This window comes from Helicoverpa armigera, chromosome 21 (genome assembly GCF_030705265.1).
Source record: "Helicoverpa armigera isolate CAAS_96S chromosome 21, ASM3070526v1, whole genome shotgun sequence".
Taxonomy (NCBI): domain Eukaryota; kingdom Metazoa; phylum Arthropoda; class Insecta; order Lepidoptera; family Noctuidae; genus Helicoverpa; species Helicoverpa armigera.
In genome coordinates, this window is record NC_087140.1 from 7,748,364 (window position 1) to 7,765,681 (window position 17,318).

General features: G+C 36.1%; 1 protein-coding gene across 1 annotated transcript in view; it reads left to right on the forward strand.

Annotated features, from left to right (window-relative positions):
* The window catches only part of LOC110373551 (disintegrin and metalloproteinase domain-containing protein adm-2), a 72,948-nt gene extending 57,049 nt beyond the window's left edge, over positions 1–15,899 (forward strand). The window contains exons 6-17 of the mRNA XM_064040084.1: positions 203–373; positions 708–877; positions 1,147–1,449; positions 1,715–1,904; positions 2,239–2,382; positions 2,820–2,941; positions 3,336–3,496; positions 4,580–4,677; positions 6,475–6,589; positions 7,241–7,336; positions 7,650–7,779; positions 10,409–15,899. Of these exons, the coding sequence (XP_063896154.1) occupies positions 203–373; positions 708–877; positions 1,147–1,449; positions 1,715–1,904; positions 2,239–2,382; positions 2,820–2,941; positions 3,336–3,496; positions 4,580–4,677; positions 6,475–6,589; positions 7,241–7,336; positions 7,650–7,779; positions 10,409–12,812 (4,104 nt within the window). The 3' untranslated portion in view covers positions 12,813–15,899. The remainder of the gene's footprint in view (positions 1–202; positions 374–707; positions 878–1,146; positions 1,450–1,714; positions 1,905–2,238; positions 2,383–2,819; positions 2,942–3,335; positions 3,497–4,579; positions 4,678–6,474; positions 6,590–7,240; positions 7,337–7,649; positions 7,780–10,408) is intronic.
* The last annotated feature ends 1,419 nt before the right edge of the window (positions 15,900–17,318 follow it).

Genomic DNA, 17,318 nt, shown 5'->3' on the forward strand with positions numbered 1-17,318 from the left:
CCATTAATGACTTAATCATCATCATCATATCAGCCAATTGCCGTCCACTGCTTAACGTTTTCTACCTTCCCGAAATGATAAGATAGAGGCTTTATTTTACATGGAATTTTATTGCCAAAACGTACTATATCTTTCATAAGCTTATTCACATGCATACATAATTAAATAACAAGTCAAACATTGATATTTTTCACATTTCCAGTACAAAAGAAACGCAGACGACACAGAAGTCCGCGGGCCTTACAACGCGAACAAACTATCTCGGTATGTCGAGTTAGTGCTAGTTGCAGACAACCGGGAGTATAAAGCTAATGGCGAGAACATACAGACTGTGTATCGGCAGATGAAGGATGTCGCTAATATTATTAATTCGGTAAGTCAAATATTGAAATACTAAGGAATGGTGAAAATTTAATTAGATCTTGGATACCAATGATTGAGTAAAGGTGAAGGGAAACATCATGAGGAAACGTGGACTTTAAAGTCTTAGCAAATCCACATTGGGCATGCGTGATGATTAATAGTCATTCCTTCTTTGTTTGAGAAAAGGCCTGTGCCTTGCAGTGGGATAGTAAATAAAAAAGCTGTAGAAGTTCATGTGAATGATGAGAAGGATTTAGTGTTTTCACCACGCTTGCTGAAAGTGAGAAGTTTTTTCATCACCATTTCTTTCCAGCCATAACAAATATTATTATTTCTATTTCCAGGTATACTCCCCACTGAACATTTTCATAGCCCTAGTAGGTGTAGTGGTGTGGTCGGAAAATGATGAGATTGTTCTAGAAGAAAACGGAGATAGAACGCTCAATAACTTCTTAGGGTATCGGAAGTCGGTACTCGTTAAGGATATACCTAATGACAATGCTCAGTTGTTAACGTAAGTTGTGGTTTTATCTTGGCTCGAATATTTTTTCTATATTCTTGGAGAATCTGGGATTTTGTAGATTATTTCTATGGTCTTAAATACTAAACTGCAATAGTCAATAATGATGTGACTTCCCTAGAATTTGTTTTGAAAAATGATTCTTAAAAGAGTTCTTCTTAATCTTGTTTTTTTGAAGTAGGTAAAGTCCGCAAAGGTCCCTTTAAAAATAAGTAATTTTTTTTTCCAGAGCTGTTTCCAAATGTTATTTTTCGTATTTTCAGACGGCAAAAATTCACTGATGGAGTTGTAGGCAAAGCTTTAAAAGGTCCGATATGTACGTACGAATTCTCTGGGGGGGTTTCCACCAACCATTCCGAGGTCATAGGCCTAGTAGCCACTACTATTGCTCACGAAATGGGACATAACTTCGGCATGGAACATGATACTGATGATTTGTGTCAATGTCCTGATGCTAAATGTATTATGAGCCCTTCTAGTACTTCGGTTACGCCGATACACTGGTCGTCTTGTAGTTTGAATTCGTTGGCCTTGGCTTTTGAGAGGGGCATGGATTATTGTCTAAGGTAAGAAGTTTTTTTTTTTGGTTAAGGATCATATTGTGAGGAAGTCTTGAGCATGAACGTGGATGGATATAAAAAAAATAATGAGTTATGTGAAAGCACGGCACTTGTTTGATAATGAAAGACAAAAAGTATGGAAGAAGAAGAATTCTTACGATGAACCTGTTGGCGAATGATGAATGGCTTCTAAATTACTTTGGAGTTTCTAAATATTCTAGAACCACTCAAAATCGGATTAGAAAACTTAATTTCGCTTATCTTCTTCCAGGAACAAACCGAAGCGTCTATTCGAATCCCCAACATGCGGCAATGGTTTTGTCGAGCCTGGTGAACAATGTGACTGTGGGACCCTGGCTGACCCCACGGCGTACAGCCCGTGCCACGCGTGCTGCGAGCCTGGCACGTGCATGCTGCGCTCCAACGCCACCTGCGGCGCCGGCATGTGCTGCGACCTGCAGGTGAGTCGTACAGTACACTGCAATATTGGATCATCATCTTCCGAGCCTTTACCCAACTATGTTGGGGTCGGCTTCCAGTCTAACCGGATCCAGCTGAGTACCAGAGTTTTACAAGTAGCGACTTCCTATCTGACACCGTCAACCCAGTTACCCGGGCAATCCGATACCCTTTGGTTAGACTGGCTTACTGCCCTTAAAGACTGCCGAAGATGTTCATTGATAGCCGTAAAAACTACAGTTTAACGTGCCATCCGAACACTCAATATCTTCCCTAAAAATTAATGCCACGGATTTAACGCCTGATTGCATAATTTATCTTGTCACTTTGTTCCAGACGTGTCGTCCTAAAGCGGCGGGCACAGTATGCAGGTCAGCGGACCGAGAGTGTGACCTACCCGAATATTGTACCGGCCACTCGGAGTATTGTCCCGATGATGTGTACAAGATGGACACTACCAACTGCGGGAAGGATGGAGAGGTATGAGGCTTTTATATTCTTGGAAAGAGTTTCGGTTTTGTGTTTTTTTGGCCGATATGTAGGTCTTGTATGGTTGTTTTTTTTTTCAAGTAGGCAGCTCTTGTACGATTGTTATGTATTTTTGGGAGAATAATATTGTCAATATAATATCTTTTCAATATTTTGATCTTCCATGTAATCGTAAAATTCTCTTATGTTATACACAAAAATGCCTCAAGTAACTTAAAATACCAATGTAGTGTCATTACCCATTATTAGCAGATTTTCTTAATAACAACAATTTTTATCGTGTCATGATGACTATTTAAATCATAAAATATTTCAATGTCCCATAATATACCAAACTTAGATATCGTAATTACTATACGTTAAAGTTCATTAATCATTAATTTAATTACATAGGTTTTATATTAATTTTTATATCTTCTTATTAACAGAAGGCGTACTGCGTCCGCGGTTCCTGTCGCTCTCACACTGACCAGTGTCGTCTACTGTGGGGAACGACCGGCGAGAGCTCGCACGAAAAGTGTTATTACAGCACCAATGTTAAAGGAAACAAGTTAGTATTGTGTTTCTAAGGTACATAGTATATCGCCTAGTTAGTCTGGATTCAAGACTCTTGTTTTGTTGTGAGCATTTTTCCTTATAATGTACTGTCTTGAATTGTCTTTCACGCTTCCTTCAAAATGGAAAAAAGTTATGTTGTAACGTCAAAGTGACAGCTGTTTTGAAGTTTTTTTTAAGTTATCATTTGCTATGGTAAAAAAGCCAAGAAACATTGTTTTTCATATCTGCAGAATTTTCACAAAAAACGGTCTCAGTCTTGGGCCACGCGAAGATAGTGGGATTTTATTCAAAAACTAACAAACTAAATTGCCCAAATATCAAACGTTCACGATCAAACCCAAAAAAAATTCACCTGACAATTTAATAACCAATATATTTTTCACCAGGAGCGGCAACTGTGGTTACGACCGTCTAAACGTGGCATACAAACAGTGCAATGTACGCGACGCGTTGTGCGGCACGCTACAGTGTCGGCACCTCAACGAGCGCCTCGAGTTCGGCATGGAGTCCGTCGCCACGCTCGCTGCCGTCTTCATCAATAACAATGGTATGTGTGATACTTCGTTACAACCATCACAAACAGTGCAATGTACGCGACGCGTTGTGCGGCACGCTACAGTGTCGGCACCTCAACGAGCGCCTCGAGTTCGGCATGGAGTCCGTCGCCACGCTCGCTGCCGTCTTCATCAATAACAATGGTATGTGTGATACTTCGTTACAACCATCACAAACAGTGCAATGTACGCGACGCGTTGTGCGGCACGCTACAGTGTCGGCACCTCAACGAGCGCCTCGAGTTCGGCATGGAGTCCGTCGCCACGCTCGCTGCCGTCTTCATCAATAACAATGGTATGTGGGACACTTCGTTACAACCATCACAAACAGTGCAATGTACGCGACGCGTTGTGCGGCACGCTACAGTGTCGGCACCTCAACGAGCGCCTCGAGTTCGGCATGGAGTCCGTCGCCACGCTCGCTGCCGTCTTCATCAATAACAATGGTATATATAGAATCTGTATAAATAAAAATGAATTGTTGTTCGTTAGTCTGATTAAAACTCGAGAACGGCTTTGCCAATTGAGCTGATTTTGGTTTTAAAGTGTTTGTAGAGGTCCAGGGAAGGTTTGAACGATACGAAGTTCGCGGGATCAGCTAGTATTAATAAAAAATTAGTTAATTATAAGCTAACACATACAAACAATAAATATGTGAACTTTCGACATAAACATAGTTACGAGCTAGGTGCATTCGAACTCGCCGCACGAAACAATTTTGGAATTCTTGATATAAAATCATGTATCTGTTTAGAATACATATAGCCTAGTTTAGTTTCCAGTTTGCATGAATCGCCGTGTCAAATTGTCCAAATCACCGCGACTCTTAATTTTGTTGTTTTTTTTTATGTAAGGGCACTGAAACGATCCTTTCAACGTTATCGGCTCTGATAACCGTGCGTTCACCATAATGGACCACAATTTGTGATATGCTTGACACTAGATAAATATAATTCGTTTAAATAGTTTTTAGTCAGTTATTTTAATCTCTCATTGCAAACTTTCTAAGTAAGCAATTATAACTTTACTTCAAGTATTCATATAAGCTCTTTTAAAGCCCTTTTATTTATTTTCAGGCACGATAATACCATGTCGGACGGCCATCATAGATTTGGGTCTGAGCGAAGTGGACCCTGGTTTAGTTCCCGACGGAGCCAAGTGTGGCGAAGATATGGTGTGTATTTATTTAACGATGACTTTAATGTCAAAACACACCATTATGTTGTTCGAGTTTTCAAGATTAAAAGTTAAATGTTGCATTGAATATTTGAGGGGAATTTGTGTTAGATCTAAGTAATATTTTAAATGTTAAAGTTTGTAAGTTTATTATCATATATCAGAATAACATATAAGCTACTTTTTATGTATGCTGTGGTAGAGAGAACTATAAATTAAATGGGTAGTATTTAAACGCAAATCAAAAAATATCCTTTTTCTATGCAATAAGATTCCGAATTCCCATCAAAATTACTGATTGCACAGCAAAATATTCAACTCAAAATATCACTAAACACACTACAATTTATTTTCGCAGCGTACAGCGATTTTTCCTTAAGCAGAAGCTTTTTCATCAATGCACAGCTAATAATCTTAATGCATATTATACATGTTAACTCTTTTTCTTTTAAATATAGCTTCTATTTTTATATTATTTACAGCAGTTTTTCTGAATAAAACAGCTTTTTATTAGTCACAGCCATCTTATTATTTATTAATTACGGCATAATGAAACCAGCAAAAAAATATAAAATTAAATACAAAATTGTAATTTATTGAATCCTTTTTTGCCCAATAGGCACATTTTTAGCTTCTGCAGGTGGCGCCACGTACTTGAGTCGGATCGCAAGTCCGATGATATGCTTGCACATATAGTTCTTAAAAAAATGGGGCAGGTGCATTGTCAGTCATTGTCAGTATTTCCTTTTGGCATACATTTCATATAAGTAGTCATTAAAAGGCTACTACTATAATATCATATTTCAGAATGTTTATAGTCAGAATCATCTTTTGGCATAGTTTTGGAATTTTTATTTTCCTATAAGAAGCATGCAAACGAGCCTGAAGCATGCAAGCAGGCATGCAGCATGTAAGCAGGCATGCAACATGGAAGTAAGCATGCAACATGCAGCAAGCATGGCTTCTGTCACGGCTCCGGCGCTTCGTGGCTCCGGCGGTCCCATGTGAGCTTATCGTCGCAGATGATTTTCACGCTCACCACCGCAGCTTCGGCTTACTGGCCGGCAGAGCCGGCCAGCCTCAACCGCGTTGGCGAGCGTTAAAACAACCTGCTCCTCAGCCCGCAGGCCGCCTCGCCCCTCCGCGCCTACGCGGTTTTGAATTGCACTCTAGGGGTAGGGCAAACAAGACTACGTGGAGTCGGTTTTGCAGCGATTCGTTTTCGTTACTAGCTTCAATTTTTAATACAATGTTTTTTAATTGAACTCTATCTTACTCGCTCGCGCCACTCTGCACTCCAGTAACGAAAAAGCGCGCGAAGCCGCGAACCTTTTTCAGTTAATTTGTTCTGTTTTTAGAAATAATGCAATGTGACAGGATTTTTTTGTTATAATAATCATTAAATTTGCCGAGCATGGCTTCTTGAAAATTAAGACAAATATGATGAATAGGTTTTGTTGTACTTACTGGTTAATATGCGACTGGGATAGTTATTTTGCTATGAAATATGGAAAATTTGCTGTGCAGTCAGTATTAATGCTATGTATGTAGTATTTTTGTACAAGAATAAATTTAACCGTATTGCATTATAATAAAAAAAGTAATGTCATATTGATATATAATTTCGAATTATCTGCAGTTTGAGTTTTGTTAAACATTTAGTTTATTTGTAATGAAGTAAGTTATTTGATGTAAAAAAGAATATAAATGATGAGTATTTATTGATAGGCAATTATTTATTTGATATGCAATTTATAATATCCCAAATTGAATTAATTAAAAATGTTTTTTACAGATGTGCTTGAAGCAACGTTGCATCCCAGTGCAGATGGAAAGAGATAGAATAGCCAAGATGGAGTCGTCTGTCTGTCCCTCCAACTGCTCAGGTCATGGTGTCTGTAATTCTGCCGGTATGATACAATTTTTACTAAGTTTAACTCATTCTTAGTGCAATTAGTTCCCAAACAAATTTTGCGCAATGTTTGCGCAAGAGTTGCGCAAAATGCGCAACTTCATTTTGACTCTGCTTTAACATAAACAATACGAGTGATCGATTTGATATTTTTCGATATTTAAGGTTTGCTTAGCAAGTTAAACTAAATAACTATGAAGATTAGTGGTTTAAAAGAAACACACCTTGCTTTTATTTAAATAAATACTAGGACATAAATATTTCACACAGTGTCGGTTATTGTAAATGAAGCTATTTACCTATAGCTTGTGTAATGGATGTAACCGTAACTGAAACATTACAAATTCATTTGTGCACATTTTAATAAATTATATAACTCCCAGACCACACACACACACACACACACAAATAAGCTCATCACACAAATATTAATCCGATATATGTCCGACTATCCAGCAAGATGACCATTGCATGAACTGGGCCGCCTAATCAATTTTTTACAATCATACTTCTGTTTACAAACACACGTATTGTCAATTATTCTCATATATTTTCATTTTCCTATTCACACCATAAACACACCATTATCTAAGTATAATAGATAAAGGTAAAACATGTGTATTATTATTGTTATTGTATATATATTTAGGTCACTGTCACTGCGAGGCGGGATTCGCGCCGCCACTGTGCGCGTTGCCGGGTCCGGGTGGATCATTTGATTCGGGTCCAGCTACTGATCCTACTAGTAAGTTATCACTTATTTTATACCGCATTATTTCTAATTTTATTTTAATCCAGATCAAAGCTATCAATAGTTCTACACAGGACTGGAAAAATATACTCTATTTATTTTTTTCGCCAATTTTGGAATGTCAAGTAGGTGGTTATGTAATCCGTGCATTTATTCTAAATGCATTATTAATCTTGAGTGTAACTACTGCCTCTCCGTCTGGAAAATAGTTTGCGCAAAATCTGACTGAATTGCGCTTAAATTTTGCGCAAAAATTACGAAAATATTCGATAATAAAGTTACTATAACCAACTTATTTCTCTTACAGTCCAACGCAACTTCATGGTGGCTATGTACGTGATCTTCCTGGGCATCATACCTGCAATCCTATTGGTGCTCTTCCTCATCTACTACTCTCGTCACAACGTGCTGCTCTGGTGGAAGAAACCGCGCAAATCGTACGTAAACAACCTCTATACTGGCAACACAAAACGATTCTTCGCTGGCAAATTCACTAAGTTCCAAGGCACCTCTTCCTTAAGAAACCTCCTTCAAAGTTTCAGACGTAACGATAGTGTTAACTCTATGTCTAATGTATCTACCGAAACACCACAACCAGAAGGTCCAATTTACTCCAACTTAGAAGAACTTAAATCTATTAAAAAACCTGCCACAGCCCCAAATTTGCCAGACAAAAATCAACCTAAAATACAGCTTAAGAAGCCTGTCAAAAAAATTGATAAAAACGATATTCAAATTGCGAATAATTGTGATATTAAAATTAAGCCGCCTGTGCAACCGAAGCCTAATGTGAATGCAAGCGAAAATAAGCCTAATGTCGTTATAGTAAAGCAGGGTTTGGCTTCCACCACTAATGAGATGGTGACGAATAGTCGACATAGGATGCACAACGCGGGTGATAGTGGTACTTCCCATGACGTTAATGTTAATAATGGGAAAGTCCATTGCAAAGTTGGCGGGAATGTTGCCGCTAAAAAACTAGCTTTAGAACAGATGCTCAATAATAAAAACCAGGCCTAATAAAAAAAAAACAACCTACTGATATTTAAAAAGTTATATTTCTATTACATTTTGTCTCAAATATTAAATACTTCAGGAAATTATCTTTTATTTTGTTTGCATCGAGCTATTAGGGCTTATTGTAAATACATTATAAACCAAAGATATAATAAAAAATATGTTTAGATATTTGTAACATTGTGGATGTTTTTCTAAGAATAAAATACTCACGATATTTCTTTACTAACGCACCTTCTACGTCTTTCTCTCACACTGTAAAATAGAGATAGCACTAGTGTATATGGGGTATAATTTTGGTGCTAATAAAAAACATTTTTCATGTATTAATATGTGTGAATGTATAGAAGTGTACAATCTAAGGAAAAAAAACAGGGTGCATGGTTAGTTTTCATGTAATTTGAGAAAAAAAAAATCATGTGGGTGTTGATGTGATCGGTAGACTGCATGTTTTAAATGTATTTGTATAAGTTTGTAGACTGAAAAATTGAATCTCGATTTGATTATAAATTATAAAAGCAAAATTATATTTGGTTAAAAATTTTTAAAAGTATAGTGCAAAAGAGTTAAAAATATTTAAGTATATTACTTTCTGAACAAGTTTGACTAAGTATAATTATGTTTTAATAATTTCCATATTTTTTCCGAATTCTCAAATTGACTGAAATTGTTTTTTTTTTTTAACTTGTGATAATTTATTTTACATGATTAATTTATTAACTTTTGGAAAACACATCCAAAAACAGTTTTTTTGTTTTATAGTCTGTGATACGTTTGGTCATTTTATTTTATTAATAACAAAATGGGATTTTGAAAATACTTATTAAGTTTAATTTAAGTAGAATAACTTAGGAACTCAAATGCTCAAATTAATATTATTACAGAATCACAAAATAATTATTTACATTGGTTGTACATTACACTCAAAAACCTTTAACCTTATCACCTGTCACAAAATATAATTAATTTTCTGTTTCATATAATCTTATTAATTAAATCTGTCATCGAATTTAATATTAATTACTTACTAAAATCTCCTATTTCTTCTTGTATAATACCTTTAATAATAGTTAAGTTAACCGTACATTAGTTTAACTGTAGTTAATAGTAGTTAATTTTATGCACTATTTAATAAAATACTCCTTATTTTCTTTTTAATTGCTTGTTTGATTGTCTGTTCAGAACACTTCGAGTTTTGCCAGTTTTAACTACAAACAAATACTTACCACTATTAATCAATAATTTTAAATTAACTCTTGCAACCGACTCTTCGGATTTCAATAACGTATCTATCTTTTTATTCGCTTACTAAAGATAAGCATTTGACTTTAATTGTGTGGGGCTAATGTTAAAATAAGCAAATCATCATAAAAATAGGTTATCGAAATTTAATGTTCATTTTGTATTTAAACAAATTTTTAAATCAATTTTTAATACTTAGTTTCCATGCATATACTTAATCTGGTAGTAACTAAATCATTAAAGCTGGCAATACTTAAAAAAAAACACAACCTCTTGACAGTTGTCTCTGCATTGTCTTTGGTGAGTGATTTGCTCTGGTTTAGCTTCGTTAATATTGCATGGCGTTTAGTTTTAAGTTTTGCATGCAGCTAATGGTAATAACTGCACGTTTTTAATGCATTTTGATTTTATTAGATGCATTTTTGGCGCATGAAGCATGTTATGGTGATGCATGCTTTTTGCACTTTTCTGTCGATGGTAGAAATTTTCTTTAGTCTTTATTTAAAATAAAAATAATCTCTTTATCAGTTTTGTAAAAGTATTTGTTCAATAGACAACTTATGCTAAGAGATCAAATATATGTTGAAACGGCAATGAATATACAATTTCCTTTGGGGTTATACTTTTACTTTATATTATAGAATGATTCTCGTAACTGAAAAAAACGCGATGGAAATATAAGACCTACGATAGTTATCGACTTTAATAAAACGAGTTAGGTTTCGAATTTGCATGACGACACAAACTGCTACATTTACTACTCAATTTCTCCAACCGCACTATTAAACTAGAATCTTCTTTCCACAGGGCCCCATCGCCAAAGAAAGCAAGCTTACAACACCGACTATCGCGCAGCGCAAGTAAATTCGCCGCCAATTTCCAAAACAGTACTCAAAATAACGCTCAGCCCGTCAACGTTCATACATTGTCTAACCCTGACGATATGAGCTCCAGTCTTCTACGAAGTGACTCCGACCGAAGCCCCCCTGGTAATATTAACCCTTCTGTTAATTTCTTCGGCAATTTCAAAGGATTTTCACTCACCCCCATAGAAAAGAACGCCCCCACAGAGAAAGATGAAACTGAGGTCCCCATAACTCATAAACCTGTCAAAAGTATCGCTGAAAGTCTAAACAAAAGTGCAAAAATCACGCCCGTACATAGAAGCGGGAGCAACAGTCAGAGTATTGTCAACCAAGGAGTTTTAAAACCCGTTCTAAGAAGCGCCCCACCGTTACCCGTAGTTCCTTCTACAGCTAAAACCAGCCCAAAGACAAGTCCCTCAGTTAAACGCACAAACAGCACTGTGCAGAACAAAATTAAAGCTTTAATGAGTAATGAGAAAACTGAGGATGTTACTCCGCCCGTGGTTGCTAATCCACCTCCGAGACCAGTTATATCCAGTCCCATTCTAGAAGCTTCTACGTGTACGGCTAAAGAACTTATATCTCCCCTACAAGGGTCTAAGACTTTGGGGCCTATAAGAGCGGCCCCTACGGTACCTATAACCCCAGATTTTCCAAAAAGACCTTTGAGCATGCATTCCGCCGGTGTGCCTCAAAAACCTCTTCCTGAGGAACCGAAAAAAGTTAAAGAAGGGATATCATTAAACCGCATAGCATCATTCTTGAAACATGATAAGCATGATAAACCGAAAGAAAAAGAGAGGAATCCAGTCGAAAGAAGTCACTCGTTACCTAAAAACCCGAATCACCAAGTTAAAGTTTCAAAAGTCGATAAAGGGGCTTTGAGAAACTTGCAGATTTCCAATCCAATACTGCAAAAAGAGATTGAATTACCAGTCAAATCCGTTTCGGTGGTCTCAGATTCTGAAGATGGGGATGATCCAAAGGCCTTTGTGAATCGAGCTCAAAGTATGCGAGCCCCAGCCAGTCAGAAGCCTGTCTTGCAAAGCTTTGGTTCTATGAGAGCGGCGCCACCGGCTCCTAGGCCCTTATCTGTAGTGGGGAGACCCACCGCCCCTCCACCGCCTTTACCAAATCACTCCGACCCTATCCCACCACCACCGAACCCAAAACCACAGCCTGAAATCAAGCAGACAGATTACGTCGACTGCATAGAAGAAAAACAGGCACCTTTAGCTCATATAGCTGAAGAATCTATGGACAACATCTACGCGGTTATTGAAGAGAGTCCTGAGAAACGTTCGAAGCCCTTACCTGGGGTTCCGCAACCCGTTAAAACGATCCCACAACCACCTCCCGAGGGGTACAATACTCCTAAAGTAATCCCTTCAAACTCCGGCAGTACTGAAAGTATGGGATTACTCGGAGAGATTGTAAACGAAATTCAAAATCGTAACTTCGAGTCTATATACTCAGCTTCAACTCTTTCTAGAAAGAAAGAGAAGGAAAGAAAGGCAAAGGCTGCAGCTGAAAATAAAGATAACAATAGAGATAGTACGTACATGAATTCGGAACATTATAAAACGCCTGAGAGTGTTTATAGCAATTCTGGCGCCAAATCTAACGTGTCTACGACTAGTAGTGGATACTTACATCCATCAGCGGTCAACGTACCTACTTATTTAAAAAAGGATGAGCCCAAAGAAGAAGATAAGGCCCCGCCCCTTCCGGGACCTAATTCTAAGATCCCAACGTTTTCAAGACAAGTGACCCCACCTGCTCTCAAAAGCACATCCACGTTCAAAAACGTGCCACAATCGCCAAAGGTCATCAAAAATTCTAACTTAACTCCTAAAATAATGAACAGCCCAGACCTAGTTTCGAGCTGTACATTACCTGAAGCAAAGAATGTTAAACCACCTGACGTGATAAACAATAATAAACTGCCAAATGATACAAAGGCGACTACAAAGCCAGCAGTGACGGCTAAGCCTAATGACAACCGACCTCCTTTAAGGCCGGCGCCCACAGAACCTAAGAAACCGAACAAAATCACGCCACCACTCAAACCAGTTAACTCAAACTCTAACTTAAACAAAGTGACAGATAAAACTCCGCCCGCGAACCGTGCCATTTCAAAAGTAGACTCCGTCAAAGCTATAGCGGACAACTTAAATAAGAACAAACCTAAGGTAGTTCCCAAACCCCCCACAGTCGTCCAAAGGACGGATAACAAGCCTAACCAAACAAAACTGACGGCTAAACCATCGAATGTTGCCAGTTTACAGCAGAAATTCGAAAATAGAAAGTCGTTAGGCAAAGAGGTTGCCGTTACAAAAAAATGAAAGTTTACAAATGGCGTGTAATTTAATTGAGTTATCTAGTCTGTAAATATATTTAAATGGCCATTAGCACAGAAGACTCGGTATCGTAACAAAGTATGTAAGGATCTGATTTAACGAAGAATAGAAACGATTGACGAAATCGTATGTAGGTATTGAATTTGGTTTGGTTTTGCAATGGCTGGTTATAGTGTAAGTTGCTTGTCCAAAAAATGTTTGATTGCGTTTAGATATGGCTCTTAAATTATAATAATTTTGAAATCGCCTTATTTAAAGATAAAAGTATATGTTGCTGAGCTTTATAAACGGTGAAAGCAATATTTAGAAAACATCGTTTATCGAAATTTTGTCAGGAACTTTTTTTGACTGAGCCATATTCGATAGCAGCTGTTTCATTAAGTATTACAAAGATTGTACTCATTGTCCGAAAAGAATGTTCAAAGTAATAAATAGTCGAGTAATTAAGGTTAAAAGAACGAGAATGGAAAGCAAAGAAATTATTTTTATGACTTATTACTGCTTCACTTACGAATATAGGCATAAAACGAAAGTGTTCATATTTTGTAATAACGAAACGCAATTTTGACGGTAAGAATTATCTGTTCATATATGTAGAGTATATTTCTAGATATTTGTATGTATTTTATTGAAAACTCTATGGTGGTATGTGTTGAGGTTTTAGCACAATTTTCAGCTTAGTGTCGTCTTAACATCGCATAATACATTTGTCTTCAAAAAAATATAACACAATATATTGAGTTTTTGAACATGGGTTTGTAGCCAAACCATCTACTTAACTTATCTTGCACACAAATGATAAAATAAGGGTGAAGGATAAACCGTAATTCCTTCAATGACGCTCACTCCTTCTCTGTATGAGAAGAAGCCTGTGCACTGCAGTGGGACAATAAAAGGGCTTATGATGTTACTACTTATAGCGTGGTGGCTAGTGGCTACTTACACATTGTGGGCAATGAAGGCAAGTGTGTGCCAACCCTTATATCAAAACAAAACGATGTTAATACGTCACAAAGTTGAAATGTGCTTTCACCTTTAACCTATCGATTAAATATAAACTAAGAGATCTCTGTAAATATTATTATTAGGCTAGTTCTATTCCCTAAAGTTAGGTATGATAAATGAGAAGTGTCTTATGGTACATAATGCTTAATTCGTATTTTTATAAAGACTATAGTGTTTGAGATTTATAGAGAATTTGTGTCTTTGCTATGTTAGTATGTCGCCGTGTAAATATTAAAATATTTTCACTCAAATTACAAGAATTAAAAAATTGTATCGTCAACTATTGTAATTGTAAATAGGGGTGATTTAAAATAGTCATAAGTTTTTCTTAAATGATAAAAATCGTTCTTTTCTAAACAAAAACGAAGTTGGGTTCCGCAATACGCAACTTTTTTTAACGATATCTGTTTCCAATAACCTTTTTTGGCTATAATAAGTTTTTCAATTTTTTGTCTACTTTGAAATACTAGTATGGACTAATTCTTTGTATCGACTTAATTTTCATTTTGAAGTCTATGTCATTTTCAGAATCTTGGTTAGCGAGACTTGGCTGGGGCACTCCCGTGCCCCCAGATTCCTTTCTTTTCCCCGCTTATACATTACCTTTCTATTTACACAGCGACATGCAAAGGCACGTATTTAGTTGTGAGTGTTGATGCTTTACGGATAATTTATATAAACCCGTTCTTATTCCACTATATAAATGGTGCTACAGCAACTCAGACATGCTTACCGAATATATAATATTATAACATATTTTTATAGTATTGAAATCTGATCATTTCTATCTATTTATGGCAGGATTGTGGTCAGAATTTTATGACACTACTAATTTAAATAAGGATTATTGGCAGCTCAAAAATTGATTGACTACATTATTTGCATGAAAGACTCAAAAAGGTTGATTTATAATAATAATTTTGTACAAAATTCTGACCATGGCCCTACCAATAACATGCTTTAATTGGTATAATGCAATAATTTATAAATAAATAAATGCATAATAACGTCCATAGTTGTAATCACTGCCACAGCTTGGTACAAACTCTATGGTGCTGGATTGTCGCAAATAAAACCTCAATTTATTGTCCAAGTTTGTTGATGTAATGTAAGCAATAGTTTTGTTGGCGTATGAACAGAAATATAATAATTAGATAAATTATTTCATGCATAATACAGTTGTTGATAGCTAAAAACAGAAAATAGGTCAGAAATATATTCTTTAATTTTTTCCCAACAACTATAATTTATATAGATTGATGTTACAGCCAACTGGAATAGCTAGGCCCTTTGACTGGACAGCGTCATTCAACCACACGTATATTCGTTTAGCCAATTGGCTGCAATATATTTTCTGCAAAAATGATATTTATGTATTGATTGATTAAATTAAAAAAAATGATTAATACTGAGAATCATAATTCCGCAACAAAAATAAATTGTTTATTAAACAGCATATTTATTGAACTGTGGAAATAATATTTTTGACTTGGATGTTTTGGTAAGTCCAGAAGAGACGACAAATCATAAGATTTTTTGTATGTTTATGTATTTCACAACAGTAAATACCTCATTTCGAAAACTAGCATTTGTTGAAACTGTTTGTGCGTACTGGTATTAAATTAAAAATTAAAAAAATTGGCATAATCATTACTTTCATATCAAACGTGTTTGTGTTTGTATTCATATTTATTTTGTCTTTCGCAAATGTGTCGCTATCGTATAGTTGTGATAATTTACATAAGTTTTGAATGAGAAGTACATAAATACTTGTAAATATAACCAAAGAAATTTATGTAAGGAACCCGGTACGCATCTTGTATTCTTAGCTTATTTCCTCTTTGGTCTAAAGTTTACGTAATGTGTTGCTAGAGGAAAAAACGTATGCTGAATGAAAATGGCAAAGTCTATTCATAAAGTTAGCCTTTATTTTTATTCCAAGACTGTGAATTATTATAATTATTGTATTGAATTATTATATCAAAATTAGTTTCTAAAAGCTAGTTGAATACTTCATTTTTCCTTTATTATTACATGAAAAAAAAAGAAATAAAAATATTTCATGAATGTGTATCGTTTTATTTATTTCTCCTCTCAAAAGTGTTTGCAGAGTACTTCTATAATGTACCGTTACCTTTAATTTGTTAAGGGATAATCCGTACCGAACTTAAACTAACATAATCACCTCCCTAGATTTAGGATCACAGCATAGCGTGACAAATAACCAATTAGGTACACCAATGTTACATAATGTGATTTGAGTCCAAGAACCCGGCCTAGCGTGTCGAGCCACGCTCAGTGTTCCGTAGTTTCCCGATTATGGCTCATATCTATCTCTCCACCCCGTCAATGCTTAACTCTAAAATATATCTTTACAGCGCGGAGTAGCCCAAGGTACAGTGACATATATTGGGAAATTGTAAAAGAGCATTCCATAAACTAAGACAAACTATTGCATCTGAGGAATAAGCATACCTTGAACTCCCGATATACAGCAGAACAAGCGTTGAAGAGCGCTTTTGTAGTCAGACATTATCACAACATCGTTGAATGTAAGATAAAACAGATTGTAGAGACATTAGCCAGCAGTTCAGCACATGTTCAGCATCATTGCATATTTTTTAACCGTCAAATCCGTAGCGGACCCCAATCGGGGTCTGAACATCAATGTCACCGTAAGCTCGGTTTAGACCCCAATTGGGGTCTGCGAATCAGTCATACACTTTCCTAATTATTTACGCTCATATTTATTTTCATTCCAATCAAACCACATTTGTGAGTACTAAATAAAATAACTAAATAAATTTAAATTATTTTTACGCATTCAAACCTTTCATATTTAGCATCCCGTCAGAAATATACCTTTTTAAAATCCAATCGTAATTACCGGGAATTCTGATCGAACTCGCCATGTTTGTTTACATTAGTTGTTTTTTTAAATTTGAAGACGCATAGACAAGATGGCGACGGTGATAGAAGTTTTGCATCGAATGATCCGATTCGTTTAAATAAAGAATCGATTTAATAATTTTATATTATTTGATATTATTACTAAATTGCACTTTTGTATACTTACCATAATCTGAAAATAAATTAGGAAAAGTAAAATGGCTTAATTTATTTTGAAAAAAAAAATGCTAGAAAATCAGTGGTAGAAAATACGTTGTAGCTGGAATAAAAAAAATCTTCGGTTTTTAGGGTTTCCGAAGACGGCATATGAAGACTTATTTATTTCTTCGGGTGTTTTATGTGCAGGATTCCTGTAGACCTGCCAAACTTAATGGCGATTCGTTACTTCCAACTTTTTAACTGAGCGGCAAAGCTATTTGACGAGAGCCGTAGTTAGGTGTAGTTATCGCAAAATTTTATGAGGTTTTTATTGTTTGAAAGGGCAAATAGTTCGCTGTTCATCGAAAGCTGGTCCAAGATGGAAAGATGGCCGCCGCCGACTTATTTTTAACCGACTTCCCAAGCCGTTTTTTTTTG